This window comes from Melospiza georgiana, chromosome 5, assembly GCF_028018845.1.
Source record: "Melospiza georgiana isolate bMelGeo1 chromosome 5, bMelGeo1.pri, whole genome shotgun sequence".
In the NCBI taxonomy this organism is placed as follows: Eukaryota; Metazoa; Chordata; class Aves; order Passeriformes; family Passerellidae; genus Melospiza; species Melospiza georgiana.
In genome coordinates this window covers 22,673,631-22,694,417 of record NC_080434.1, presented here as the reverse complement: position 1 = coordinate 22,694,417, position 20,787 = coordinate 22,673,631, and the positions used below count along the sequence as shown (strand labels likewise).

Here is a 20,787-nt window from a genome sequence, read left to right as displayed (position 1 = left end):
GAAATCACCGATTCCTTCCTGAAGCAGAGCAAGCTTTGGATTTGAGTCTGCCCAATGGTAACTCACATCGATGGTACTGATGAGAAGTAGGGTTGTTTCTATCCTGAGTGTATCACCTACTGAAACTGCAGCCAAGAGGATGTAGAATAAATGATGAAGTTGTAATTCTGTTGGTTTTGTATTTAGCTCTTCCTCTTTTTCTCCTTTCTTTAAATGCAGTTTCTTAGGTTTGTTGATTTATTACAATGATTTTCATGTAAGAAATTCTATTGCTGAGTGAGAAAAATATGTAGTACAAAATTTATTTTTCTTTTCTCTCAGAGTGTATTTTAGACTTTTCTGAACATAAATTTATTAACCTTATGCTTTCAAGTAGCTATTAAAAGGTTTGTTCTTGCTTGTTTTAGGGGGCTAACATTTAGTGGAGAAGTCGTGTTTAGCTTACCAACACTTCCTCCATCTCTAGGCTTGATGTGAGCTTCGTGTTTTTCTCACGTATGGAGTCAAGGTTTTAAACTCCAGCTCTAAGCTAACTTCCAAGACAAAGATAACAGAGACATTATGACATTTCCTCCCAGCAGTACTCCCTCTGACTTCTCTTGGTACAGCCCAGCTGGTGGAATGTGTGCCTTGTGGCTCTGCTCCTGGAGAGGCTCCTGCAGCCGTGCCTCACTGTCAATTTGGCGAACATTAGTCGTAGCTGCAGCTGAATCTCTGATTGCTGCTCCTGGGTTTGTGCCATGTGTGTTCCACATCCATGTCAGTGGACAAAGTAGGTGTTTCCAATGTAGGGGCTTGCAGTGTTCTAAAAAAAGGTTTTTTGGGTAAGATTAGGTAACTGTGGTGTATTTTATACAAGAAAATTACTAAATCTGACATATTTTCTGATCTCACGCATGTTCAAGTGTTGGCATTGATTTTTTGCTGAATGTGTTACTAAATCTTTGAAATGTGTTTCCTTGAGCATGGTGGTAATTTAGGGAGAAAAACATGAATTCTGTGTTGGAGTGAATCAAGTGCCCTTTTTGGAAGGTTTTTTCTACTGTCTGGACATACAGATAAATCTGGTTCTTTAACTCAGAGACTGAACTTCTGTCCACCAGGTTCTGTCCAAGGGGAAGCAACTTTGAAAAGGAAAGCACTGTAGAAATATAAAATATTATATGTAGAAAGGTGTGGATGTCTATAATAATCACATTCATGTTTAAAAATGGTTTTACCCTTTTCCTCCCTTATCTGACTGAAACTCAATGATAATGGTTGTTTCATCTGGTATGGTCCCCACTGGGGAAAGGACTTCAGCAAATCATTCCTCTATTGAAATACTGGGTAGGGAATTGATTTAGCAGTGGTGCATTGAAAGAACAGCAATAAGAAATACAAGCTGAGAGGGATAATTTCAGGTAAATTTATTATTTGGGTAAATAATAATCCTTGTGCTTATTTAAAGAATATCCAAATACTTTTCCTTATTTCTTAGTTAAGGTTGATCAAACCAATAGTCAGGATGTAGCATGGAAACAAACTCTTATTTGTGAGACTTGACCACCAACACATTCTTTAAGAATTCTGGTATTTTATGGAAGAAAGCTTACTTTTTATATTCTTTTACCCTATATTTGGCATCTACTTCCTTTCATATTCTGATGGAAAATGTTGCACAATTCATGCATTTAGGTATGTTAACAGTATTTGTAGTGCGCTACAGTGCATTACACTAATGAAGAAGTTTAATTTTACTTCTTTACCTGGCTGTAAAATACACTATTTTATACAAATGAGAAGTTGAAAGCTTGGGAAAATATTTTTCTTTCTCTCTGAAACTACACAGCATCTCAGCTTGAAACACATATTTGCTGTAGGCCCCTTGTTCTTATGCCTTGGAGTATTTTTAGAGATTGACTGGAGCTGAAAGAAATGAAACATAGCATTTTCATCTCTTTTAAACAAATTAAAAGAAGAAAAGGGAAAGAAAATATTTATTTCAGTATTTTAAATTCATATTGGTGAGCATAGCCACCTTCTTTTAAGTGAAGTTTCATCAAGACCCACACTGTTGTATTTTTTTGGCATTGATTGAAACTTCTTTTTGATTTTTGCCAAAGTCAGGGTTTCTAATTAAATTTTAATGGGTTAATTGAAAAAAAGAAATAAATACATTAAAAAAGGAGAAAAATTAAATCTTTAAAACACTTTGGAAGAACTAGGTTGAGGAAAAATGATAAAGAAGAGTGATTTGAAGAAGAGAATAATAAAATATGGGAAACATTATTTTATTGTCATTATTTTATGATTATGTGCCTTATTTTATAGTCAAATATGTGTGAACAAAATGTTACACCCTGGCCTTTTGTTCATTGTGCACATGAGAAAAATGGTTGAGAACCACAGCTCTCATACTTACATTGCTTATATTGGCATTATCTTATTGAATTGTATTGAAATATTTTCAATTTTCAAATTATCTCATTTCCACAGTGATTTGTTCAGTGGAACTAAGTCTGTGTTTCCTCAGTTTTGAGCCCTAACAGGTTATTATTTATTGATATATGTTGCATTTAGATGGAATATGTGTCTTCTATACATAATATATAAACAATATATATTTGCTTGTTTATATTCCTTTTGAAATATCCCAGCCTGATGGAATTAAGCTGGTAGAAAGACCATGGATGCATGGCTTGCCTTCCCCCAGTGCTTTTGCCTGCATTTTCTTTTCGTGGTGTCCATATTTCTGGCAATCTCTCATGGATGTTTGTATTTTGAACAGCAGGCAAAAGAATCACTGGAAAATACAGCACTGTTTGGTCTGCTGTTTTCCTCTGAACTAGCAACTCACAGTACAACTGGTTTTGTCATTTCAGAATTGTTATTAGAGTGTGTAGGATAGGCAGAAATCCTCTGGCTGTGTTTCTGTTCTGTACTGTGTTATCCTCTGCTGTGTTTCAAGTCTCAGGCCATGCAGGATAACCTGGATGGAGCTGGAAAAGAGGGAACGTCTGCAGATGGCATTCTTCTTGTAATAAAGTTCCCATCTGCAGAACAGAAATGGTTTTAAGAGAACAGAGTTACTCACATCAGTGACTTGCAGATGGGAAGGTGCATCATCGAGCATCTGGGACATGCCGTGGATATTCATCACCTTGGGAAGAGGACTCACTTTTGGTTTCAGCATGTCATAGCCTCACTCTTTGGTTTTGTTACTTCACAGGGTGCTTGAGTGTAGATCAGCTCTTTTTTTTTGGCTCCACAATGAAGCTGGGTGATGGCACATTGAAATTTTTAAATTATTTTAGTGGCCTGGCTGCTCACGTTAACAGGGTCTGTGTGATGTTGCTGAAGGCAAAAGGATTTTTCTAGGGAAGGGTAAAAGGCCGTTTAAGGAGTATGAAGAATTGCAGGTTTTGAAAAACACCTGCTTTGGGAATACTGTCCTCTTAATTCATGTGGGCTTGCCTGATTGCTGGGAGGAGTCGCTCTTACAAATCTATAAAATCCTTTTGGGAGAGTGATCTCTTCTTTTATTGGTACTCTCTCTCTCTCATAATCCATGTCATAGTCTTTAGGACATTACTAGCACATGATGAAACTGAATATTTTTATTGAATCTATTGTGTAGTGCCAGTGGACCTGAGTAGGAGAAACGATACTGGAGAGAACATAAAAGGAGTTTCTCTTCTCTTTAGATGAGTGTAGGAGAGTTCAATATTACCAGAAAAACTGCTTTGAACAATGCTGATAAAGAAGAGGTTTAATGAGGCTGGGGCTGTTTGTGGAAAATTAGTCCGTATTAGGGTATTATTCCTTCAGGGAGCGTTTATAATGCCGGCAGGAATGCGGGAAGAGGGGGCAGATCAGATTCCGGCACAACCTTGCAAGCTTTCAGCTGCTGATGCGTGGTGCACCTGTGTGTTCCCCGTCTGACCTCAGAGCTGGCTCGAAAATCTCTGGCATCTGGAAGTGTGGGGAAAGATCAGGTTTTTAATTTTTGTGTGGGGAGGGGAAAAAAAAATCCATCTTTCTTTTTTTTTTAAAGCTTAGAATGCCTTGTATTTTACATCTTTTTAAAGGATACTGGAAACTATTCAGTGGGTATGCTTTTTAGTGGTTGGAGGTTGGGTTTTTACTTTTAATTTTTTTAAGCTAGTATCTTAAAGATCTCATAGTGATATGTCCAAAGAGATGAATAATACTCAGTTAAAAAAATCTGGTTGGTTGGCAAGACTCGAGAAATTAATTTCATACTTTTGCTTATCTCAGGAAGAATGTTCTCCTTAGCAAGTGCAGATTTGAACAGGACAGCTTAGGCATTAATCTCATTTGTGGAGGTCTGGAATAGCATCTCATTTTCAAATTGTAGTGATGTGGAGATAAAATGTAAATACTGCCTGTATGAAAATTGTAACCTTGTACACCATCACTGGGCACTGCCTTAGGAACTTGTAAATTGTAAGTGCATGTAATTTACATTGCTTGGATTTAACTGTTTTGTAATTACACTTTGATTTGTATTTTTTTTATCAGACATGGTGGGGTGGTTAAGCTGTGCTGCTTATGAACTACCATGTGAGTAATTTCTTGGTATAAAATTGTGCTTATTAAATGCACGGATTTTCTCTTTCGGAGTTTAAAAGTTGTTCGATTTGGCATCTGTAGCTTATTTCTTGCAGTCTACTTAATTGAATAGCTTCTCTGTTTATCTTAAAATGCAGATAAATGGCTTTCAGCGCAGTGTTTATAGCTTAATAGTTCCTGAAATGAGAGTCAACATTATCTCCTAGACTCTACTAGTCATAACTAATGATCCCTCTGCTTACACTGTTGGGCAAGCCGGGAGACACTGAACTCTGCAGAGAGCAAGGGCCCTGTGCAGTGGGAGGATAGTTTGTATGTGGTGGCGCCTGCTAGGCAAGGCTTTTATGGCTCAGTAGTGTTAATTGGGAACCAAAACTTGTCCTTGGCCACCTCTAACCTCCAGCCTCCTGTTACTGAACTCTTCTAGGAATATGGACACAAACCTGAGGGGGAGTTGACAGCACACCGTGTTCTCCCTTCCCTCATCGTTTAAGGTGGATAATATCAGATTGTTCTTATACTTGCTTCAGTTTTTCCCATCAGAGCACATTTTGCAACAGAAAGTCTATATTTTAATGTTCCAATTACTGGCAGGCAGCCTAACAAAGGCATTGTGTTGAGGCCTGGAAGAGGATGAGAAAATAATTAGGCAGCTGGCAATTACTGTATTTTGTTCTAGGCCTTTTTATATGACATTTAAATTTGTTAAATGAAAGAAAGATGATTTTTTTTACATTTTCCTGACCTTTGGTTTAGTTGTGAATGGAGAGTTGTAAGCTTTCCTTTTTAAAAGAGTTAAGTGCATGCTCTGGGAATAGAGAAGGGAAAGAAAGAAAGAAAGAGAAGTCAAGTGGATTTACCACCCATCAGTAATGCTTTATTTTTATTACCTTGGGAACAAAAGTTCCTTGCTTATGCATTAGACTAAAATAAAATGGGGAGGAATGATGACTTATGCGGTTAGGGGTTAATATTGTTCTGCATTCTCTCAGCTTGTCAATATGACCTTTTCCTGATTTTTTTAGCTTGCAAGAGGAGTATTTATTGGAAATTGCAGATGTAGGTGTTGTGAGGTGGATATCACCCTTGCAGTATTTCAGCCAGCACAGTGTTCTGGTTTCAAACAGAAACCAGAACAATCTAGCAGGAAGAAGCAAACCAGGCAATCTAGCAGGAAGCTTTTGGTGGTTTTAGGTGAAGTTCAGCTGGCGATATACAAAACAGTCTGTATCCCTGATTTCTGTCTCCATGGCCATCTAATCCACTGTTTTGAGAGCCAATTAAATATAAACATCTAGGTGTGTGACTGGTTGTATATGAAAGCTGTTCCTACTTAAAGACACTTCTATCAGTCTTGCTTATGTTCCAGCTCCCAATGCTTTTCATTGTTTTTCTGAGTTTTCACGTTATCTTAGAAGTAGGATTTGAGCTTTGTGTTGGCAGAGCAGCAGGCTGGTACAGAGCACAGTCTGGGTAACACCACATGCACTGCAAAGGCCACAGGGTACCAAAAAGGCAAATTCAAAAGCTTCAAAGTCTCAAATTCAAAAGTTGTAAGTAGTTACAACTACTTACAACTCTTATGTTTTTGTTGGACATTGCCGTGAGTGAGCTCCAGGAGACACAAGGCAGAATGAGCAGGATGCTCTCAGAGGGTTAAAAGAGAGGAATGTGATTGCTGCCAGGAGCACTGAGCAGTTTCTAGCAGGACCACGATTCAGCATTGTGTTGGCAGGAATTTAGACATCATCTATCTCTTTCACTTGGTACATGTGGTCTTGATAGAGTTACAGGTAGTTCTCTAAACTAGGGATGAATCAGGAACAGACCAGAGTATGGAGGAGGAAAAATTTAGCCATTGCCCCTGCTAGTATCAGACAGCTTTAAAAAAGCATGTGTAAGGCTCCAAAAAAGGAATTAGGTATTTGAAAAAAAAAAATAAAGCATGCAAATTTTTTGAAAGAGGAAATTGGAGGCAGTTTTTTTATTTTGATTTTTTGTTGTATAAAGTCTTGTTTCTTACGTTTTACTCTGTGATCTTATCAAATATCTAAATGGCCTACTTGTTTTAGTCAGAATCTTGAAGAGTTAGCTCTTCTATAAGAAACCAGTTGAAAGTTCATATAGATCCAGATAATTTATGAGCATTTTCTCATAGGAATAAAGCTCCTATTTCTTTGGAAATAATCCCATTGGTAAACAGCAGCTGCAATAAACCTTCCACCAAGAAATTTGATACGTAGTTCTGAGTGTGCAGATATCTCTTTTTTTCATCACCAGTTTCTAAACGTGGAATTAGATTAGGGAATGATGGAGCAGAAGCTGAAGTATCATTTCGTAGAGAAGAACATTTCAGTACAAATGTTGGGAATATATTGTGACTGTAATGTGTGATGTTTACAGGTCAATATCAGAAAGAAACATTAGTAACAGCATCTGTTGCTCACCTCTGACAGTTACTTGCTACCATGGAAATGATAGATGTTATATGGAGGAGGTGTGGTATATTATGACCAAATTATCTGTAATAAATCCTGATTACCAGATTAAGTTAACTAAATTATTTCAAGTATCTGAAATAATAATCTGTGTGGTTTTGTTTTTAAATAATACTGCTTTGTTTTATATAAATATGTGTGGATCACAGTTACAGGGAATTTTGACTGTGGTTAGCCAGCTTGTGCAGCAAATGTCAGGGTCATAGAATGCTCTCAATGGCTGTGTACTCTACCTTGAAATGAAATTCTTGCTATTGTTCCTTGATAGGACCAAAATTTGGTGCTGTATGATGCACTTTATGAAGTTTCCTGTCTTTTTTGGTTTGTTTGGTTTTAGTTTTAGGTTTGTTTTTTTCTGGTTTTTTGGTGTTTTTTTTTTCTTTTTTGTTTGTTTGGGTGTGGTTTTGGGTGCTTTTTTTTTGGCTGTTGTTTCTTGGGTTTTTTTATTTTGTTTTTGTGGTGGTTTTCTGGGGTTTTTTGTTATGTGCTATGATAAAGCCTATGTATCCTGATAGCAACTTCACACCACTTTTCTGGATCCTTCTCTGAAAAAAAAAACAACAAATTGCTGGTTGCATGACATTTCTTTTCATAGTCTGTTCTCAATTGGCATTTTTTGTACCATAAGAAGCCTAAAACCACATCGAAACCTCCTTGTGATTGCTCTCATAGGCAAATACGTGTTGGATTGGGTAAATGAGGGCCAGGCCACTGTGGTGTATCCTGTATCACAAGTAGCCCCACTTTAAAGGGAGGTGAGGAGCAGAAGGCTCCAACTTCAGTGTGCGCTTTATATACTGACCTTGGAAGGCATTGCCAACCATCTGGAACGAGTTAGAAACTCTGTATTGCTCGGGATCTTTGTTTTATTTGTAATTCCAGGATTTTCTTTGCCTTTTGCCTTTTTACTGTCACATCCTATGTAGCCTGAGTACCCCTCTGCGCCGGGCTGGAATAATATTGTTTGCCAGCTTACAATCAAAGCGAGCGCAGAGGGAAACAGCTGAGCCGTATTAAGCAGAGGCAGCCGGGGCTGCATTTCTTTGCTGCTGAATAACACGCCACAGGTGCAGGATTAGCCCGGCCTACGGTGCTGTGTTTGCTTAGCAGAGCCACCCTCTGCCTCCTCACATGACTCTCATCCCGGGGGAATCTGGCAGCGATGTAGCGAGCGCGCCCAAGCTCCGCGTAAGTAGAAAGCTTCAGCTTTTCAGCTCACAAAGCACTTGTGCTTCCCCCGCCTCGTCTTTCCCTTTTTCTTCTTTTTTCTTTCTTTTATATTATTTTTAAATTAATTTTTTTTTAAGCCTGGCTTGAGCAGAACATTTAAGAGGCTGGGAAAAAAAAAAAAACCAAAACAGTGAAGTTCGGTGGGTTCTTCATAAAGGTCAGAGAGGGACTGAAGAAAGAGCAGTGTTGCTGGGGTTTTGGCAAGATGTGGGGCAGCAGGGAGCCAGCTGCTCGTGGTGCACAGGGTCTTGTGTTTGCAGCTTTGGCTCCTGCAGGGACACATTCACACACACACGCACTGGAGATTTCCTATTCATTCGCTTGGACTGGGCGTCAGGGTTTGTACAGTGTCAGGAGGCCGATGCAAGCCTTTAGGTGCACTTTGGTTGGTGTAGGTTGAAGGAGGAAGGTGGTAGATTTACAGAGAAAATACTGCAGATAAAACAAAAGGCTTCCTGTTACTCTTTTTTTGGTGAGGATTGAGGAAAAAGAGACTTTTAGAACTAGTACTTGGAAATCAGCCTGATCTTGAACTTAAAAGGATGTTTCACTTTTTCTTTTTTATATTAACCTTTGGATTTGAAGTTAATTTAAAAATAAGTGTTTTGGCAGTAATAGGCTAATTCTGCTGCCAGGTTTGCATTGTGGGCCTGAATTTCAGAGCTGGGACTGGTTTTAGACTTAGTGATTGTCACCCTTCTGTCTAACTTTGGTGATATATAGTGCTTGTGTATGTCAGTAATGCTTATTAACATGCTACATCTGTTCTATACATTTTAAATGCTAGTTAATTGGAGAAATAGTCAAATAATAAAAACACATGTACTTTTTCTCCTACTCCTTCATATGTTCATGTTTTTTTTCCTACTGTTCATATCTGGCTGGACACTGGAAAAAAAAAGTTTTACATCTGATGAGAGTTGTGGAGAAATCTTTAGAGAGTGAAAGAAAGGTGGTCATGCAAATCTCAGGTGGTCATGATAAGTTAATCTCTTGAAAACTTTTGGTCAAGGAGAAGAGCACATGGGATGTGAGCTTGCCAAGGGTGTTTGCAGTGCACATTTCTTAGGTTTTGAGGTTGTGTATGAAGTGTAGCTGTGGAGGTACATGTGTATGACATGGGGGAAAAAGCAAAGCAAGCAAACTCAGTGGAACTGAGGGCTGGTTCCTCCTCTTGCAGAGGCCTGAGTGGGCGGGCGAGCATGGGAGCCTCTTGGTGGGCACTGGTTGATGGGCTGGTGGCAGTGTCACTGGCATGGGTGGCACACACTCCCTCCCTGCCCAGACATGATCTCTGGAGCATTCAGAGAGGGAAGTGCTTTTAGGCTGCTCAAACACTTCTGGAAAACCGTAGCGCTTATGTCTGTGGTCAAAATTCACTATTGTTGTTCCATGCGTGCAATTAATTTTGGTTTGCAGTAGAGATGCTTTCCTCCCCCTCTAAATGGATTTGTTTGTTTTCTGTCAAAGTGAGTAAGTCAATGACACTTTCTGTTGCATTCAGCTGTGTTTGCAGAAGATAAGGTTTGTGCCTCAGCCCTCGCTCATGAACACAAAGATCTTCTTCATCGCTTACGGTTTCCACTCATGCAGTTCAAATGCCTGCACAGCGTGTGTGGTGAGGCCAACAGTAGCAGCAGTCAGTTCAATGCAGTCCCTGCCTTGGCAGCTTAACAGGGCAGCAATTTATACTGTCACTTGTTCAGTTGCTTAAAACTCTGCTGGGCCTGGTGACCTGTCAGGGTGGCATTTGCCTCCAGGCAGAAAAATTCCTGGAGGTCCCTGAGCACTTCATTCAGCAGCAGTTAGTTGCTGAGGGTGTCGTAAACACCTGGGATTTTGGGAAGCAGATGGTATTAATCCATGAAAAATTATCAAAATACTAGGTATTTTTTTCTGACACCAAATAATCTGTCTTTCTGGAAGATAGGCAGGCACTTGAGGAAAAGCTGGAAGGGGAATTGGTAGGAAGCATCATCATCCCCATGATCTGGGAAGCATGATAAGTTAATCAATAAACCGAGTTTAAAGGGAGTTATAAATCTATGGCTACAGAATTTGAAAAAAAAAAACCCAAACAAAACCATTAAAAATATAGCATGCTTATACCAAAACAGCTGTATGACAGTTCTGGTTTTGTGAATATCTACATTATTTAATTTATTCTTACAAGAAGAGTGAAAGGGAATGACACCAGTGTAGCAGAAATTAGAAAGGAATTGGTAATTTAGGAAGTAAATGCTCTTTAGGCTGAGCGGGGGTTATGTCACATTTACTCCTGAACAGGCAAATCCAGTCAGTCAGAAGGGCACCAGCACCTCTGAATAGTGTTGGCACTGGTTTCTGCAAGCATGGCATGTGCACATGCTAATTATATTTTAATATCCAGGTGCAGTCTTTGATCTTGAGGTGAGAATGGCTAGCTGGTATTTTTATCTTCCAGGCACTATTTTTGTCTCAGCTGCATGGTGCTCTTGTGTTTCTTCTCTTCTGGAAAGGCAGCAGGAGTGACAGTGATTTATTAAACATATCTAAGAGATCCATGAGGTCAAAGCTGTCTCTTGCTGTTTCATTGAAATTCCGTTGTCTGAATCCCTCTATCTCAGTATCATCTAAAATGATAATAAGTAAAAATCTGCAGCTTGCCCAGTTCAATCTTTGCTCTTTCCTAAAGATCAGATAGCAAAGCATGGATTAGTAGCAGTGGTATCACATTGCATTGCTTCCCATCTGTGTATTCTTTCCCCTGTTGCTGCTGTTCAGGAGAGTTTTCAAGATCACTTGTAGTGACATTTACATAATCTCTTGGTGATCACATTTGGTGTTTGCTACTTGGAACTGTAAGAATATGTGGTGATTTGCAGTTTAGAAGCAGAAATGACAGCATAAGGATGTTGACAATAATCTTCCTGTATTTTTTTTAATTTTTTTTTTAATTTAGAGTGTGGCACAGACTCTGCTGTTTGTTGATATCCAAATTGTCTTTTTTTACATATTTGTGCCCTAATCTCTATCCCCTGTTTTGACCATAATTCAACTTTAGTGAATTTATGTTGAGTACTCCTGATCACTTTTTTGTCATTCGTGTTGAGGGGAGATGGCCTCCAGAATGAGGTGCTCCATCATTCTTTTCCACAGAATATTCCCATTGGAAGTGATCCTCAAGGATCACCAAGGCCAGCTCTTGAGTTAATGGCCCATATGGGACCAAACCCATCACCTTGGTGTTATTAGCACTGTGCTCTGTCCAAGTGAGCTGATCTCAGGCATTGAAGTCAGGCTGACTGGCCAATAGATCCCTGGTTCCTCTCTCCTGCCCTGTCTGAAAACTGGGGTGACATTTGCTTTCTTCCAGTTCTCATGTATCTCCGTGGATTGCCACAACCTTTCAAAGATGATCATGAGTAGACTCATTCTGGTGTGTGCCAGCTCTCTCACCACTCATGGATGCATCCCATTAGGGCCTGTGGACTTGTGGATATCAAATTTGTCTAGGTATCCTTTAATCCAATCCTCCTTGACAAAGGGAATGTCTTCCTTAAAGCATTCCTTCTGGGTCAGAGATTCCTGGGGTATGGTCTGATGCAAAGGTGACCTTCAGTATCTCTGTTTGTGTCCAGAAGAATCAGTGATTCTCACACTGGACTTTGGATCTCACCTTAGTATTTATGAAGTATTTGCATTTGATTGTTCCAGATTGATAGCTCCAACACATTTACCTTTGCTGTGTAAAATACAGCTCCTGAAAAGGGATTAAAATAAAGAAATTGTGTTGGTATCTTAATGAGAATTGTGTGGACTACCTGCTCATTCATCTTTGCAAATATTAAAGACTAACTTATATTTTAAAAGCTTTTTTTTTGTCATAGAGCGTTTATACATTGAGCCAAAGGATTGCAGAAGATAGAATTAGACAAGGTGTTTGACACAGCTGAGGAATATTTATTAATGGGGAACTACACTGGAGAGAGCTAGACTTTACTGAGTCCAAGCTGACAGGATAAAACACTTTGCTTGCACTTTCCCTTGGAAATTAAAAAGTTATCTTTCTGTTCTATTTTTTTTTTTAATGTTGTGTTGGTACATACTATAAAAATATGCCAACCAATTCCCATTTTTGTCCAAATGAAAAATATGTCAAAGATTAACTGTGGGCACCAGAAATGAGAGGAAAGCAGACAGCAAATTACACGTGCATTTGCCATGGGCTGTGTTAGCAAAGAAGCCTTTGTGTTTGTAAGTTGTGAGTATGGAATGGGTATTAGTTTGGAGGGTGTTTTTCTCAGTGGCTTTGTCACAGCTTGTTATATTACATGTTAAACTTTTTAGCTAATAATTTTGAAAAATAAAGACATCATTTAATGTGGTGCTGGATGCTTGTAGCTATATCGGCAGTCAGTGGCAATTCTATGAATATGGAGAGAAACAGTTTTTAAGAAAACTGCCTTGACAGGTTGTTTAAAAGCACATTTTATTTTAAACCTTATTTGGGTTATGAATAGAAACAAAACCACCCCAAATTTTGAAATATAGAGATGGGAAGGAGCAACTTGTAGGTTCTCTGCATTTTGTTGTAGAAGAAATCCAGCATAGGTGGGAAATGGTGCAAATCATACATAAGCCCTACAATGTTACATTTTTTGTAGTATGTCAGTTTATTGCAGTGGGTGTATATCAAGGTACAGCTATTTTCAAGCACGGATTGATGCCAATCACAGTTTGGGCTCACTAGTGCAATATAGCCACATACTATATGTAAAAAAGCAAAATGTTCTGTTTTCGGGTTCTTTTCTGCTGTATTAATACCAGATTTTGTTTACTGTAGTTTTGGATCAAAAATATGAAGGTCTCAGCATCTGATATTTCCTTGAGTTTTATGATAGCCTTGAATATCCAGCAAAGTGAAATTCATGATCCAGTTTTCTTTCTCTGTTATGTACTTATCACCAATAAAAAAGTGTTTTACTGTTACCTCTTGACTATTTTACACAGTAGATCAGGCTGAGTTAAGAGGTGTAATTTATTTCAAGTCTTTTAACTGTGCTGTGTTTTTATTGCTGACTGTTTGCCAAAAAATATCCCATGGAAATTCTTTTATCTGGGAGCAGAAAAGTACAGTGAGTTAGCAGTAACTTATTTCCCTTTCTCCTAAAACAATCATGTTGATGGTATAACCCTGGCCGGGTGGGAAGTCATCAGGCTGTGGTTTATGATATGGCATAGGAAGCTCCAGCAGGATGTTGCAAGCTAGTTTTGTATTTTAATAAAAGTCTATTTTGAGGAAAAGCACACTATGTAGATTAGTGCAGAACATTGATGAACTCATCTTGTGGTTTAAAATTTCCATCTTAACTGTTTTATCAAGTTGACTGATTTTCTTCTCAGGTTTGCATTGTTTGAGTTTGTTTTCAATTACAGTTCAGACACTTTTGTATGAATATCCTTAATTTCCATTTTAAAGGAGCAGTTGAAATATGTTGAAACAAGTTGTTCCTTGGTGTGTAGAGCTTCTTTGGTGTGTGCCTTCCCTGAAGTTGTAAGCCTTGCTTGCTGTCAGGGGGTGGCCAGATGTTGTTATTAGACTGGGAAAATGTGAATGGATGGTATTGAACCCTTTTTTTTTGTCCTTAGCCTCTCTCTGGGGAAGGGGCAAGTCTGACTTTTAGTCCTTATGGACCCCTGCAAGGTCATGACAGATTTGCTTTTTTCACTGCATAGACAGCACATAAATCTCCCAGCTGTGGCACAGAAATCAATCTGTTAAGATAACTATTGCTAATTCTTCATCCTTCAGGAGCAGGATGGCTTAAAATTCAAACCACAGAACACAGAGAAACAGAATAAAGAGCTTTTCACCTCCTGCATTACCAGACTTGTTGAATCGGAGCAGTGCCCAAAAGTCATTACCATCCAATGGCCATGGGCCAGTGTGAAATGAGTCACTGGGCTTTATCCAGATTCTAGTGGAGAAATTTCTGTCCAAATCACATGGCTATGGCTACAGTTGGCAGAGGCCGAAGTACTTATTGGCAGCCATGGCAGAGAGTTTGAGGACTGAATGTACACTGAAAGGCTGGCTCTCTAGATCAGATTTTTTTGAGCCAGTGTTAAGCTTAAATGGGTGATTTTCCTTTTGTGTGTGAGGTACCACTGCCTGCAGACCTGTCAAACCAACAAACAACCACACTGTTTAAAACCAAGTTAGAATTCATCCTTATAGTTTCTTAATTGTCATTGTGGAGTGGGGATCTAGGATGCTTCTCACACATGTAAAAAATTACAGCAGAACTCCCTGAAATGCCATGAAAGGGTTTGCCACATGACCAGAGTTATTTGCTGCAATCTTAGTGCTGATAGATGGAAGATTATATCTAAGAAGGTTTATTTGTTGACTCTGGAGGTTAGTAGAGGTTTAAATTAGACACTAACATTATCCTGTATGACCATGAGAATGACTTTCATTTTACAAAATGAAGGGCTTTATTTTCATTGTTTTCCTTCTCCTGAATTCAGGATCTTTGTAGATGTTCCTTTCTGGAAAGGACCCCAAAGCATAGAGGGAGAAACACACTAACACATGGAAAAAACCAAGCAGTAGCATGCTGCACACATCCCCATTCCCAGGTAGAGATTCGTAACAGAGGCCATCACATCACAGTTTCCAGTGGTCCCAGTCCTAGAGAGGAAAATATTTCTCAGGAGTAGCACTCCAAAGAGACATCAAAGCCCTGGCAGCTGACTTCCAGTCCTTGTGGTGGATGGTGCTTTGTACATGCTGAATTTTAGTGGAAAAAGAGTTAAGCTGAGAAACTCAGCTGAACCTGATGAATCTGTACCAGTCTGGTACAGGTGATCAACAGCTTTCATGAATTCTCTGATGCAGTCAGTGAGTTTCTCAGCAGACTAAAATAACCTTATTTTTGATACCATTGTTTTTTGCATTTCTCCTAAGGGATGAGAAGCTGACTGTAAGCAGACTGCAACAGAATAGGCTACAACAAAGAAGCAGCCAAGATTAAATAGCCTGAAATCTCTTGTTTTCAGGGCTCTAGGAGAGATTTCAAAACCCAAAGGGCTTCTAAACCCTAGACAGAGCCAGGTTTGCATGACCAACATGTACTTGTTACAGAACAGCAGCAAATGCAGGATGAACGAGCTGTTCACCATCCCAAACTGTGCTTTTCACACCTGAAATCAGGAGGAACTTGTTGCCAAGCTGAAAAGTTCTCCCCATTTCTCTTGTGAGCTCCTTCCTACACGTTTCCTTTAGGGAAGGGACTGCTGGAAGACCTGTTTGTGCTGAAGTCAAGCAGACATAGAAGTCGAGAGTCCTTGCAGAAACTCAGCTCTGAGTGGGAGGAGAAGAGTTTTTACATGCTCCATGGTTGTCTGCTGGGTGAGACACCTGAATTTCAGAGGCAAGAGATCTGCCCATCATTTTAGCTATCAGCCAGGAATTGAAGGTGTGAAAGGAGCAAGAGAATAGAGTGAGAAGAGTTTTACATTTTAGAAAACAGAAAAGAGCTTGATTGAAACTGTCTTATTCCTGCCTATTTTTGTTTCATTGGATCTAATATATTTGACATGAACTGGTATGATTTTGCAGTAGTTTTGCTCTGGGCATTATGTGGAAGCAAAATACTAGGCTGCCTTCCTAATTTCAACTCTTGGAAGGTGTAAATTTGAATGCCATCCTATCTGTCCTAAATTTTCCCAAATCCACAATACATCTCTAAATAGCCACCTCTGATGCTCTGCTGGTACTTCAGATTTTTGATTCCAATTCAGCAGCTTCTGCCTGTCTTATATCTGGGAGTGCAGCAGGTCTAGGGGTGGAAGCTGTTGTTTATGGCAAGTTTTGCAGAAGCTGTTCAAGATCACATCACTGGTGAGTGATGGCCACAGATTGTGTTTAGGTATGACTTCTTTTATGCTTGTTGGAAAAGTGAATGATCTGTGGTTGTATTTATTATGAGGATGGCATTTAGCTGCCTAAATTTAACATATTCAGGCACCATCAAATGTGTAATTAAACCTTCCCCCTTTTTTTGTGCTAGGTGTAAGAAGCTTTTGTCTTTCCACTCCCTGTTGGAGAAAGATCTCTGCTAAAACTGCAGGTAGCTTGTAGAAAGAGCTGTGGAAATGACAGAGTAAACTATTACACTTGTGAGCTAGAAGTTCACTGGGTTGCCTCATGAGCTTGAAGTCTGAAAATCCTTGACAGGAATATCAATATGGACATTCCCCATGCAATGGTAACAAAGTACTACTGAAAAAAATGGCTGTTTGAAAGGGAATTTAGGTAATCCCTAATCCTGTGACCCAGAGAGCAAATATCTTTTGATATTAATTTGTTATGCACAGGCTCCCTAATCATATTAGGAGAAACAAACAACAGTGCATTGTTTTTCCCTTAATTTAAGCATCTCCTTCATCTTAAGGTACAGCTGTGAGTACACAGCAACACATACACACAATTCACCTTGAGTGAACTCATGCATTCAGTTCTGATTTTGCCAAATCTTACTGAAAACAGTGTGGGGCTGACAGCCAGTTGTGTCGTGAATCCAGTTTATATCTTAATGCTGGGCACAAGGCTTATGAGCCCATGGTTTGTATATGTTTTGTAACTGGTGATCTGGTTTGACTTTACAAAGAGGTGAGCTGGTCAAGAGGCCAGTTGGTTTCAGTGGCATACAGAGGTACTGAGCAAAGGCCAAGCTGTATGAGTTTGTGATTCATAGGAGCGTTAGTCTGGCATGGTGAACGATTCTCTTTCATGTGTACCACCCTGATATTATTGATATATGTCTTGTGCAAGGAATGTGCAAGGAGTGGAAGAGCTGTGGTGTTAAAAAGGCTAGCACTTCTCCAAATGCAGTGTTCTTATGTGCAAAGCCCTACTTCTCCCAGAGCTAACAGGTTGCAGCTTTTTCCTGACTTTGCTGGGGATAAGCTGCATTCTCTCAAGTTACACTGCAGAAAACAAAAGCCTGTCAGCCAATTGCTGGTCCCAGTGCCTGTCCTGTGCTACCAGAGCTGGCACAGGAGAGGAGGGATATGCAGCTGGAGGCATGGTGTGCCCTGGCTGGTCCCATGTTCCCAGAGCCCAGACTGGGCTTTTTCAGTCCTCCTAAGGGCAAGGACTGGTAGAAGAGCCCTGTGCTTCCTCCACTGCTTCAGAGTCCTTCAGCCTCACTCTCATCACCTCAGTTGTTGACTGCAGTCCAAGCCCTGAAGTGCAGCTGCTTGTCCCCATCCCCTCTGCCTGTTTGCCCACCCTATCTCTCCATAGGGAGCTAAAAAAGATATAATTATTTATCAGCTCCACAATAAATGAATCCTAATTATGGTGATTTGGAAAAATCTTAGAGTGAAGAGCAATCAAAGTAATTATAATACCAGTTGTTTATAAAGATTTAACATTAAATCAAGCACTTGAAGCCAGCTCTTCAGCTACTCTATTTGAGACTGCTGCTTATAAGTGACCTTTCGGTAAGATTTCTTACAGGGAGCCAAAAGGAGACAGAGGAATTGCCAGTTGAAGCTTTTCATGCTAATCTCATTTTTGTCTTTGAGGCTTAAAATTTTCACAAGGACTGAAAGTTGATATTTATGAGTAGAGCTGGAGGAAGGAGGGTGCTTAAACATTTCCTAGCCTGTCACCGACATCTCCAGCTGTACTCCACCAGCTCCATGGAGATTCAGTACTCTGATATTTTTAGGAATAATCACCTCCATATATTTCAGCATTGTTCATCTGAAACCACGTTCTTCTCTTTTACTTTGTTTATAGACTTTTCTTTTACAGAAGTGAGCTCTTTCCCTTGTTTACCAAGCAGGGCTTTTGCAATTCAGTGACAGAACGTGCTGTTGAATTTGAAAGAACATCAGTTTCAGTTAAGACTTTGTTGAATTGTGTGCTCATGTTCTGTTCTGCCTGGAGTACCATAAATCCCACTGATTTTTATGGGGTTCAGTGAATGTAGATCTGTGCCGAGTGCTGTGGAGATAAAGAAAACTCAGAGGTGTAAGCAAGGATTTGACCTGTGTAAAGCAGTAGAAGAAAAGCTGTACTGTGCAATGTATAATAATAAAAGCACAATATATCTCTAGGCAGTGGCAGAGCTCAAACATCAGTACCTTTGATCTAATACCACCGAGGCCCAATAAGCCTCAGCCATGGTGACCATGTCAAACTACAGAAAAACATTCTGTAGTGAACTCTCATCTCAAATAACTTTCTTAAGTTTTGATAGGTAGAAGCAGTTTAAAGCCTTCATTTCAGGTCTTGCAATACATCACAGAACTGTTTCTTTTTCTTCCTCTCTCATAGCCAGTTTTCTAGACAACATGGCGTTGCGAAGTTCTGGCAAGCTGAGCATGGAGACCAGAAAAGACGGTGAGAGCACGGCCCCTGCTCCTCCCCAGAAGAAGCTGTCCTGCCAGTGCCACCACCACTGCCCTGAGGACTCGGTCAACAACACCTGCAGGTTTGTGGGATAGATATCTGCTGATAACACATGGCAAAACAAACTCGTGGCAGCTCAGCAATCCCAAATTCGGTGTTGCAGTTTTTGTTTAAGCAGTGATATGTAAATGAGTTGGTTTTCACTGTGTCTAAAAATCAGAAGTAATTTTTACCTAGATACCAGCTGCATGGTTGTTGGTTTTTGTTTTGCTTTGTTTTGTTAGGGCATACGCATATTTATAATTTTAGATAATACTTGTTTTAATGAATTGCATATTCTGAAGGCTGAACTTTGTTTTTAAAGAAGCATGCAGTTAATGAGAGGAGACCTAATGGAGATACATTGAAATGTCAATAAATGCTTATAAATTCATAATCACTCTTAATAGAATACTATTTATAAGAACCCTGGTCTTTATTTGTGTCTACAGCAGGTGTATTTGTAGGTCCTTAAGGCTTTGGGGTTTGGGTTTGGTTTTTTTGTTTTTGTTTCTATGCTAAAAGGAAAACTATCTTGAAGTGAAGTGTTGAGTATTTTTGTCTATGAGCTGTAGCCTTCTGTTTAATTTTGGGCTTAGAATAGTACAGATTTCTCACCTGGGTTGGATTCTGCTTCCTCGGGAGCTTTTGGCTCCCTGAGGGAGAGGCAGGTCCAGATGTGCACAATCTCCTTGAAGGCTCAGCACTGGTCGGTGTTGCCCTGGCTGAAGCGAGCAGAGGTGACTGAGGGGACCTGTGGGGGGGACCAAGCTGCAGTTCCCTTACCCAAAAGCAGCTCTTGCTGGACACATACAATTGCTGTTGTGTGAGAGTTGAATGAACCTCTGTCTTGGCTTGAGGTACAGGTACAGTTTGCTTTAGCTGCAGCAGAGTTGGGCCGAGCTATTCATGTTCCATATGAGGGATTTAAACTCCTCTGCTTGGCTAGGAGCAGGTGTGATACTGGAGACACCAATTCTCAGCCTGGTGGAGCTGTGGGAGTCAGGGAGACATAGAAGCAGGGCACAGATGTGAGCCCAGCTGGAGATGCAGTGCTCTTTGAGGTGAGATTGTCTGATGTTGTGTCAGCTCTTCAAGGCAGTGTATCTAAAAGAGAAATGGGGAAAGCCTAAGGTTGCTGAAGGCACTGATTGCTTTGTTGGATTTTTGAGCATGGGTTTGCAGCCTGACTTTATTCTTCTCAGCCTGCAGTTTCCTACTAAAACATATCAAAGTTTTGGTGACAGCTGTAAATATGATTCCCCCTTTCTAACCTCTTCCTACAAGCTCATGTTCCAGCCAGAAGTTAGCTCTCACATGACAGTCAGTTTAAAAAGCTGGAAAACCCCACTCTGATACCAATTTGCTGATCCCCTGCAGCATCAATCAGCTGTTTCCTGTTCCTGCCCAGCAAGAGCCACAGCTTTCCCATGTGCTGTCTCACACATGCAGCAACAGGGAATTTGCAGATGACTTTTAAATCCTTGAATTAGGAAGCACAAAGGGATCAATGTTATGAACTGACTGAACAAGGTTTATCCCCCAGCTGTGGGATAACCTGCTTTTGCACGTTGCTTTGTAGGCATCATTGGCAATAATTATTTTTTATGGAACTGTGAGTGAATGTCCTGTTAGAATGCAGTTGTGCATTTTCCCTCACTGCAGTACTTTAAAGAAACTCTCTTCAGTCTCCTTTATGGTGTCAAATGTCAAACTTTTTTTAGGTGTTAATGCCCAAGGATAGGCAGTTAAGTGGTAATAAAACACAAAATTGTAATTCCTTTTGTCTTCATAATCCTTGAAGACTTCAGGCTTGAATGTTCTACTTTATTGCCAGAATGATTTTTTCCAGTCTAGACATCAAAATAATAATTGAATCTGGAATTTATCCATCAAATATTTATCACTTTTCTGTCCAGTTAGGAGTTTCCTGGAACAATCAGGAGACTTGCTTTAGGTCAAGTCCTCTCTCCTGCCCTGTGCTGTCACCTGAGCAGTACCCACCTTGCCACTTGCCCAGTGAGCAACAGCAAA

General features: G+C 39.9%; 1 protein-coding gene across 1 annotated transcript in view; it reads left to right on the top strand.

Annotated features, from left to right (window-relative positions):
- The window catches only part of BMPR1B (bone morphogenetic protein receptor type 1B), a 99,112-nt gene that overhangs the window by 53,948 nt on the left and 24,377 nt on the right, over positions 1–20,787 (top strand). The window contains exon 2 of the mRNA XM_058024273.1: positions 18,640–18,796. Coding sequence (XP_057880256.1) covers positions 18,657–18,796 — 140 coding nt within the window. The 5' untranslated portion in view covers positions 18,640–18,656. The remainder of the gene's footprint in view (positions 1–18,639; positions 18,797–20,787) is intronic.